Source organism: Nicotiana attenuata, unplaced genomic scaffold, assembly GCF_001879085.1.
Source record: "Nicotiana attenuata strain UT unplaced genomic scaffold, NIATTr2, whole genome shotgun sequence".
Lineage (NCBI taxonomy): Eukaryota > Viridiplantae > Streptophyta > Magnoliopsida > Solanales > Solanaceae > Nicotiana > Nicotiana attenuata.
The window spans coordinates 138,260-148,876 of record NW_017671983.1 but is presented as its reverse complement, the minus strand read 5'-3'; the positions used below and the strand labels follow the sequence as shown (position 1 = coordinate 148,876).

Sequence of the window (10,617 nt, the reverse complement as noted above, 5' to 3'; positions counted from 1 at the left end):
ATGCCCGAACTTATTTCGGACGACAGTCCCCGAGCGGGGATAGCGCAGGAGCCCGATAGTCCCACGAATAACGATAGCCCTTAGGCTCGGGTAGGGTAAGCCCTTAGGCTCGATAGTCCCCGAATAGGTATGACCCTTAGGCTCGATGCTTTGAAAGGCAAAAATATGTAATAGCAAGGTGGGAACTTTCTTTCATTTCTGTGTGTAAAGTACATGATCGAAAGCGAGTAAAAGCTTGTATTATAGCTGAGGTGGCCTATGCGGGCGCATTTCATTTGACCGTTTGGCCCTTACAATAAATCCTAACCACTGGTCCTACGTCCTTCAAGTACAAAGTTCTCTTCTTTCCTTGCTAAGAAGTCTAAACCGACTAACCCAGGGGTGATGGCCCCCAATATTCAAGGTCGATCTTTGTGAGGGCTTGGATACTATTGATGCCACCATTGAATCCAATTTAAAATCAGTCTTTGAATCTAAGTTAGCACGATCCACTTTTGCCTCATTAAAAACCTTGCCAAAAAATCCATTTGGGACAACATTGGTTTAAGGGAAAAAGAGTGCAATGCATGCTTTCAGACCTAATAGTCATATTTTCCATTGGTCGTTACCTGCAAGCATTAGTCTGATTCATAATATTATAAAAAGGTAAATGAAAACGACTTACCAATAGTGCCTCCTTAAGTGTGTTACGTTCCAGTTTCTTGGTAGTTGTGCACCGTTTCCTGCTTCGAGTTTGAACGAGCCCTTGTCGGTAATTCCGATGACTCGATATGGTCCTTCCCAATTCGGCCCCAGCTTTCCGTCGTTCGGATTTTGGGTATGCAGTGTTACTTTCCTTAGCACCAAGCCCTCAATTTTGAAGTGTCGGAGGTTGGCTCTTAAGTTGTAGTATCTTTATATCCGCTTCTTCTGGGCGGCCAATCGTACTAGGGCAACCTCTCGCCTTTCATCCAACAGTTCTAGGCTCGTACTCATGGACTCGCCATTTGATTCTTCGGTCGCATATCGGAACCTAAGGCTTAGTTCCCCCTTTTCGATCGGTATTAATGCTTTGGCACCGTAAACCAGCGAAAATGGAGTGGCTCCGGTGCTATATTTCGAAGTTGTACGGTACGCCCATAAAACATCGGGCAGAATTTTCTTCCACTTTCCTTTGGCATCAATCAGAATTTTTTTCAAATTTTGGAGTATGGTCTTGTTTGTAGACGCTGCTTGTCCGTTCCCGCTGGGGTGATAGGAGGTGGATAGAATCTTTTTAATCTTGTGGTCTTCGAAAAAGTTTCTTACCTTGCTGCCAATGAACTGCTTCCCGTTATCATACACGATCTCAGCCGGTATCCTGAACCGGCATATTATGTGGTCTAAAATAAAATCAATGACTTCTTTTTCTCAGACTTTCTCGAACGCTTGAGCTTCGACCCATTTAGAAAAATAGTCTGTCGTAAACAATATGAATTGAGCCTTACCAGGTGCTCACGACAGGGGGCCAACAATGTCCATTCCCCACTTCATTAACGCTCATGGGGATAAGACCGATTGCAGTAACTCTCCGGGTTGACGGATCATCGGTGCGTGTCTCTAACAGCCGTCTCATCTTCGTACAAAGTCCTTTGCATCTTTCTCCATAGCGACCCAGTAGTCGCCGGACCTGATTATTTTCTGAACCAAATATTCTGCCCCCGAATGGTTTTCGCGAGTGCCCTCGTTAACTCCTCTCAAAATGTATTCAGTGTCTCTCGGCCCCAAGCATATGGCGAGTGGGCCATCAAATATTCTTCTGTTCAAACTACCTTCAGACAGGCTGAACTTGGCCGCCTTTGTGCGTAGAGCTCTTGATTCTTTAGGGTCCGAGGGTAACTTCCCAGTCTTCAAGTAGTCTATGTACTTGTTTCTCCAATCCCAAGTTAAACTTATTAAATTTATTTTAGCGTGGCCTTCTTCTACTACCGATTTCATGAGTTGCACGATCGTTCCTGAGTTGAAGTCGTCATCACCAACCGATGACCCTAAGTTAGCCAGAGCATCAGCCTCGCAATTTTGATCTCAAGGCACATGCTGAAGGGTCCATTTCTTGAATTGATGCAGTGCCACCTGCAATTTGTCTAAATACCTTCACATTTGTTCCTCTTTTACTTCGAACATCCCATTAACTTCATTAACCAGAAAGAGGGAATCGCATTTAGCTTCGACCACCTTAGCCCCAAGGCTTTTAGCCAATTCGAGACCTGCAATCATGGCCTCATACTCAGCCTCATTGTTAGTCAATTTCAAAGTTCGGATAGATTGCCTAACTATGTTGCCCGTAGGCGGATTCAAAATAATGGCGAGTCCGGACCCCTTCGCGTTTGAGGCACCATCCGTAAAGAAGGTCCAGATTCCCCAGGAAGTCCCCGAGGTTAATAACAATTCCTTTTCGACTTTGGGTATTAAGGCCGGTGTAAAGTCGGCCACAAAGTCTGCCAAAATTTGTTATTTGATGGCGGTTCGGAGTCGATACTCGATATCGTACCCACTAATTTCTATGGCCCATTTGGCCAGCTGGCCCGAGCTCGGGTTTATGCATTATGTTCCTTAATGGGTAAGAAGTTACGACGCATATGGGGTGACATTGAGAGTACTTTTCAACTTTCTAGAGGCGCTTAGCAAAGTGAGCGCCAATTTCTCTGGGTGAGGATACCTTGTTTCGGCCTCGCCTAGAGTTCTACTAACATAATAAATAGGAAATTGCGTACCTTTCTCTTCCCGGACTAGGAATTCACTTACCGCCACTTCAGATACAACCAAATAAAGGTACAATTGTTCATCCGCCTTCGAAGTATGGAGTAGGGGTGGATTCAAAAGGTATTGTTTGAGTTCTCAAGGCTTTCTGGCACTCCGGGGTCCAAGAGAATTTATTCTTCTTCTTCAATAGTGAGAAGAATCAATGGCTCTTGTCCGAGGACCTCGATATGAACTGACCCAGGGCGGCTATACGCCAAATTAGCCTCTAAATAGCGTTAACACTATCTACCACAGGGATGTCTTCTATGGCTTGATTTTATCAGGGTTAATCTCGACCCCTCTGTTGGACACCATGAATCCAAGGAACTTTCCAGATCCGACCCCGAATGCGCACTTCTCGGGGTTCAGCTACATATTATATTTCTTCAATACATCGGTGGTTTCCTGCAAATGTTTGAAATGGTCCTATGCTCACAGGGACTTAACTAACATGTCATCATTATAAACTTCCATTGATTTTCCTATTTATTCTTCGAACATCCAATTTATTAGGCGTTGGCACCGGCGTTCTTTAGTCCGAACGACATTATGTTGTAATAGTGGGTGCCGAACTTAGTGATAAAGGAGGTCTTTTCTTGATCGCTCGAGTCCATCCGGATTTAGTTGTATCCGGAATAGGCGTCGAGAAAACTGAGTATCTCGTGCCCGACTGTCGCATCCATCATGTGATCGATGTTAGGCAATGTAAAAGAGTCTTTGGGACATGCTTTGTTCAAGTCTTTGTAATGTATTCACATTCTTAATTTATTTCCACTTTTAGGCACTATCACTACGTTAGCTAACCATTTCGGTATTTAACTTCCCGAATAGAACCTATTTTAAGGAGTTTAGACACCTCGTCTTTGATGAGGGAGTGCTTGACTTCATACTAGGGCCTCCTCTTCTATTTAACTAGGTGGAACTTCGGATCTAAACTCAGCTTGTGAGTGTTTATCTCCGGCGCGATCCTTGTCATATCAAGATGGGACAAGGTAAAACAAGACATGTTAGTATTAAGGAAACTAATGAGTTCTTTCCTAAGCTCGGGGGTCAACCCCGTGCCTAGGTATAACTTTCAATTCGTGACCGGTTGTTCTGCATACACTATCTTGATTCCCCCAATGTAGGGAATTTTAATACCTGGTGCAAGGTCGAAGGTACCGCCCTCATGTTGTGAACCCACGACCTTCCGAATATAGCATTATATCTCATATCCCCTTTGATCACGTAGAATTTAATTTCCTAGGTGGTTCCGCCAGTGTTCACCGGTAGGTTATCTTTTATTTAGTAGTTTTGCACGCCATGTTGAACCCGTTCAACACCTGAATTGCTGGCACTATCTGGTCTATGAGACACAACTAATCCACGACCCTCTATTTCTGATGATGTTGGCCGAGCTACCTGGATCAATCAACATATGCTTAAGTCGAAATTTATATATGAGTACGGATATTACCAGTGCATCGTTGTGCGGTTATACGATGCCTTCAGCATCCTCATCGTTGAACGAAATGGTTCCTTTAGAGGCATAATCTCGGGTTTGTTTTCCCTCATGATGGATACCTTCGTGCGCTTTAGTATGGGCCCTTATGGGACATTGACCCCTATAATGATCATGTTGATGCCGTGTTGTGCTTCCTCCCATTCGGTTTGCTTGTTGGAATCCCTGTTCCTAAAGTGATTTTGGCTCGATCACTCAAAAATTCCCGGAGATGCCCGTTATTGTATAACCAGGCCACTTCTTCTCTTAATTGTCGGTAGTCCTCAATTCTATGTCTATAAGTGCCATGATACTTACACATTAGGTTAGGGTCCCTTTGGGTAGGATCAGACTGTAACAATGGAGGCCACTTGGTGTCTTTGATGCGCCGATGGCGGATGCGGTGTTGGCAGCATCGACCCTGAAATTATATTTCGACAACGTCGGTGCCTCCCTGGCCCCGAGTGGCCTGTCGAAACTGCTTTTACTCATGAGTCCCCTGCTACTATGACCTCGTTCATTTCTCTTTTCATTCCAAGCAGGGTTATGCCCAGATCCATTACCCCTTCAGTCTCCATTATATGGTTGATACCGATCTCTGTTCAGTCTCGGTTCATGATTGGTGACTCTCTTAGATCTATCGTTGACACTGATAGGATAAACGGACCCAGAAGGGGCCCCAAGCTGATCATCCTCGACTTTGATTTTTGCCTGGTACCTGTTATGGACATCGGCCCAAGTTGCCGCCGGGCATTCTATCAGGTTCTGCTTTAATTGAAGTGAAGCTAAGGAGCTTCGGGGGTTGAGTCCTTGAGTAAACGCCTGAACGACCCAATCATCCGCAACCGGGGGCAGATCCGTCCATTCCATTTGGAATCTCGACACAAATTCCCTAAGTATCTCGTTATCTCTTTGTTTTACCTTGAATAGATCCGATTTTCTGGTTTTGACCTTGATAGCCCCGACGTGTGCTCTTACAAAGGCATCTGCAAGCATAGCAAACTATTTAATAAAATTTGGGGGTAAATTATGATACCATATAATTGCTCTCTTTGACAGGGTTTCTCCGAACTTTTTCAGCAAAACCGACTCGATTTCTTCATCTTCTAAGTCATTTCCCTTGATGGCACAAGTGTAGGAGGTCACGTGCTCATTTAGATTCGTGGTCCCGTTATATTTTGAAATATCAGGCATACAAAACTTCTTCAGTATTGGCTTTAGAGCCGCGCTCGGAGGGAAAGGTTTTAGGATAAATTTCTTGGAATCCAGGCCCTTTAATATCGGGGGCGCTCCTGGGATTTGATCAACTCTGGAGTTGTAGGTCTCCACTTTTCTGTCGTTGGCCTCAATTGTCTTCTCCCCCGATTCCACCCGCTTTGTCAGTTCCTCAAGCATCCTAATTATTTCGGGGTTGGTCCCGATCTCAGCTTCACCTGGCCATTCTGTGAACTGCCCGTTCCTTTGCGTATTTTCCCAGGATTGTTCGGGCTCAACTCTGCAGGGGGCGCGACTTTGATTCTACAGTTGTGCTATCGCTGCCTGTTAGGCTTGCAACATTTTGAAGATTACCCTCAGATTGATCCCCTCGCCCTCACCTTCGGGCGTACCTCGAGTCGTTAGTCGGGCTCCTCCGCGAATGCTATTCTCAGGATCGGTCGGCAGGTTGACATCGATGGCCAGATGCGAGTTGGCATCGATTAGGTCCACAACTGGGACTCCGTTGGGATCGGCAGGAGGCACCTCATTGCTAGGTGTTACGTTGTGGTTTTCACCATGGTGGCCAGACTCAATATCAGCGTTGAAGTGAGCAAAATGAGTTTGACATCCATAGGTCGATTTGAAGTTACAATCTCAAAAAACAAGCATAAGATATAGTGTGTTATGGAAATTTATATCAAACTTCCACTGTTATCCTTAGCCCCACGGTGGGCGCCAAACTGGTCACCCTTAAAAATAAATACCAATTGAATTTATACGCGGTTTAAGGATATGTGGATTAATTCGATACAAATGATTAATGACCTTAGATAAGAAAACAAAATACATAACAAATTGTCAAACCAATGATGATAGTGAGCTCGGGCTAGACAGAAAGCTTAACTAGAAGCCTGCCTTCGGCTCCGAGCTAATGCTTATGAAGAACTTATCAACAGAACCAAGAACTTTGAATAATTTGTAAATATAGAGAAAACAAATGTATATAGCCTTGGGATGTGTGTTGCAATGTGTCTGATGAATGGTTAGCTTCCCTTTTATATAGTAGGAGAGTTTTACCCTAAGTACAATTCTAAAAAAAAGGCAAAAATCTTTCTTTTCATTAATTATTGATCTATCGCTGATACGGGCCAAGATTCACGCCGTTATTTTCAGTTAGGCACGGATATCGCGGCCCTTTGTTAATCGTATGTGGTCGTTTGGCAATGTTTCTCGAGGTCTCGTTAATCGAATCCGGTCTAGGTCATGATTTTGATGGTTCCGGGGGCAGGTGTTTAGTTCGAGCTTGTATACGGGCGGCTCCCGGCTTCATTCTTGATTACACGCAATTATGTCCTCTCTTCGTTCCCCTCACGAGAAATTAGGTTGCTCATTACCTTCAGTTTTATCCATATACAATTTTATTTAAAAATTTGGAGACAATAATTAGTGTTTGTTGACAATAGATGGAGTTTAATGCCATGTAAGCTTTGGCGATACGCGTTTAAATATTGTTTTTGGACTCGTCAATGTTTTCATCATCTTTTCTTCTAAATGGTGGATCATTTAGCATCCATAAGATGAGCCACGACCTCATGTTGCTCGCCTACTTCAAAATACAGGGCTTTTCCAGGGATCGAATAAAGGGGTAAATTTTATAAATGGTCATATAACAAAGACTTTTTTCACCAAAGTCATATAATTATGTTTTCTCACATAAAAATTATAAAACTTTCTCTAACTCACACAAAAATTATAGTAACCGAAAACTCGACTTTCCGATAGTATTTTCTTATTTTGTTTTAATTTTTAATTTTCAGTTTAATAAAATAATAATCTAATTAAAATTGGAATAACCCTACCCGGCCCAACACGATAATACCCATATATATAAAAATTAAAATAATACTAAAAGTGAATCTTCCAAAACATGATACTTCTATCTTTTCTTTTTCTTTTCAAGATTTTCATTCAAATTGATAGCATTATTGTTTCAACAGCTCTCTCGTTATCCATACTTCTTTTTGGGTCTGAATCTCATGCATTCTAATTAAAAGTAAGTTTTTTTAGATGGAAGAATTCACTTTTAATATTATTTTAATTTATATGTATGGCTATTAGGTCGGTTGGGTTAAGTCACTCCTATTTTAAGGAAAAAATATAAAATTACTCGGTCGATCGAAACTTGCATTCGCTAGCTAAAACGTGTATATATATATATATATATATATATATATGTGTGTGTGTGTGTGTGTGTGTGTGTGTGTGTGTGTGCGCGCGCGCGCGCGCGCGCGCGTGTGTGTCATGGGCAGCTTTCCAGCCATGCCCAATGACCCCTTGGACACATTCTGTGGCGTCCTAGCAAGCATCCAAATGCCTAGCGCCACGGATGGCCCCGTGATCTTGGCTGCACCAAGTGACAAGTTCGCATGTGCCTTTGTCACCTCACCGATATCCCTCGCCAGCTTCCAGCCGCATGCAGATGCCAACAATGTTGCACACATAGTAAACGACGTACGTGCAGAACGTGGTGCCAAAGACAAGGTTGCTGACAACGGACATGTTTCTAACTTGTAGAAAACTAAGTCTTTTTCATTGTAAATATAGAGTAGTTTTATTTCATGTACTTCCATTATGTTTCTTGCTTAGTTAGGTCTAGTCTTGTAACTTTGGTTTTTTCTTAAGCACTATTAGGGGGGATCAAGCAATCAAACTTTCTAGCAAGCAAACAATTCTCTGTTACTCTCCCCCTCGACACCGTGTTGCTTTTCTATAATAGCTTTCATTAATTCAATCAAGCTTCCTTTCATTCTCAATTCTCATTTCTGTTCTCTCAATTGCTCTTGACATTGGTTTTCCCATACGACACTGACAATCTCGTCTAGCATACGGAGGGGACCTCAATTGGCGCATAGTAACTGCACTGACATCAGTTGCTTAGCCTTACATCGCCCTTCCAAGGAATCTCAGGAAGGCGCCATATAATTGTTGGTATCGGAGCCTAGGCTCGACATAAGACGAGGGAACACATTGCCATTACCACTATTTCTAACCATGGTGAATCATAGGGACCGCATTGTGGCCCTTGAAGAGATGGTTGAGGTATTACGACCCATCGTGGAAACGGTGCCTGAACTAAGGACCAGCCTAGTGCAAAGGTTGGACGACCTGGACCACAAAATGCTCCAGGCCGAAGTTGACATAGAAAACATCAATCGCGACTCTGAAGGAGGTCGGCAACAGAAGCCATAGAGGCAGCCGAAATTTCTTGCAAATTCAAGGGCCTCCAACAGGAGCGTGCCGAGGATTTAGCCTACAGGGCACAAGAGGCAGAATGGGTGACTGCCATGCACAAACTATAGACAACTTGACAGGCCAGCTCAATGTTGTCAATGCTTCTTTACAAGGCCTGCTTCGAGGAGGCAAAAACCAAATTGGGGGTGCTGCGAACCTCGCTCCCGTGGCACAAAATTGAAAATTCCTGAGCCAAAGCCATACAGTGGAGCTCGAAATGCCAAAGAAGTGGAAAACTTCATCTTCGACATCGAGCAGTACTTCGATGTCGTGGGGGACCTCGAAGAAGCTAAGAAGGTAGCAATTGCTGCCATGTATCTTCAGGGAGATGCTAAACTCTGGAGGCAGGTGAAGTACGAAGCCATCAGGGCTGGTGAAGATGCTCTCGAGACATGGGAAGAACTGAAGGCAGCCATACGCCTACAGTTCTTCCCCGAAAATGTTGAGTACAATGCAATGAGAAGGCTACGGGAGCTCCACCAAACCAAATCAATGCGGGATTACGTGCGGGAATTCTTCGTGCTCATGCTGAACATACGTGACATGGGGGACAGAAACAGGCTCTTCACATTCCTTAAAGGATTGAAACCTTATTCCTGTATGGAACTGCAAAGACAAAGGGTCAGATACCCTACCCAAGGTGATCCAAGAAGCGGAATTCCTTGGGGACTATCAAGTGAAAGCTCGAAAGAATAGGCCTCAACCACCTGCCCGAGCAGGATACAAAGGGGGCCAGCCTAGCAATGGTGGCCCTATCAGAAGTGGAGGAGGTCTGAGTGCAACCAAATCTAAGGCTCCCTCATCAGGCCCTACGTCAAACAACAATGATTGGGGGAGAAATCCCCCTTCAGGATACCGTCATTGCGGCGGACCACATTGGAATAATGAATGCCCACATGCATAGATGAACGCCCATCAAGCTTTTGATGATGGGACTGATGAAGACACAGATGATGTGGACCAGACCGAAATAGTAGGTACCTTTAATGCAATTGTTGGCTTTATTTTTGAGGCCTTAGCGGAAACTAGTGTTGGTATCTGTAAGAAGAAGGACTCTTGTCCAATCACCAAGAGAGGGAAAAAGAAGGCGGATGAGAGGACTCCTCTTAAACAAGAGAGGACCTTAATGTTCATCGAGATGAAAGTAAATGGCAAGTCCATTTGGGTGATAATAGACACGGGTGCTACCCACAACTACTTAGCCTCGACTCAGGTAGAGCGCTTTGGTCTAGTTTTAGGAAAGGGTAGAGGTCGTGTAAAGGCTATCAACTCTCCTCCTCAGCCAGTGGGTGGAATAGCCAAAGAGGTACCAGTGAAGCTTGGCCCTTACGAAGGAAAATTCAACCTGCGAGTGGTGATCATAGATGGCTTCGAGTTGATCGTTGGGTTGGAATTCCTAAGGCAAACCACACCATGCCCATACCGTATGTAGACATGCTATTGATGATGGGAACAGACGGGGCCAAGCCCTGCATTATCCCGTGCATGCCCATGAAGATGGTCGCTGAGAATATCTCGACCTTGCAGTTGAAGAAGGGGGTCAAAAGACATGAACCTACGTTCCTGGAATCCCTCTGCATTGAAGATATAGAACGCTCCTCGGGTCCCATTCCTACACCCGTGAAGGAGTTGCTACTGGAGTTTGTAGACTTTATGCCAAAGCGACTCCCGCCTAGGCGCACTGTAGACCATGAGATTGAGTTGGTATCGGGTGCGAAGCCACCCGCCCGAGTGCCTTACAAAATGTCATAACCCAAACTCACCGAGCTTTGGAGACAGTTGACGGAATTGCTAGACACAGGGATCATCGTGCCCTCCAAGTCCCCCTACGGGTCCCTTGTGCTATTCCAAAAGAAACATGATGGCAGCCTACGACTCTATGTGGATTA

At 44.3% G+C, this 10,617-nt stretch overlaps 1 protein-coding gene across 1 annotated transcript; it reads right to left on the bottom strand.

Annotated features, from left to right (window-relative positions):
* Nucleotides 1-894: 894 nt before the first annotated feature.
* LOC109211169 lies at nucleotides 895-1,594 on the bottom strand. The gene is made up of 2 exons (XM_019374671.1): nucleotides 1,467-1,594; nucleotides 895-1,339 (listed from the first exon to the last, which is right to left on the bottom strand). The coding sequence occupies exons 1-2, from the start codon at nucleotides 1,592-1,594 to the stop codon at nucleotides 895-897; spliced, it is 573 nt and encodes a 190-aa protein (XP_019230216.1).
* Between the last annotated feature and the right edge of the window lie 9,023 nt (nucleotides 1,595-10,617).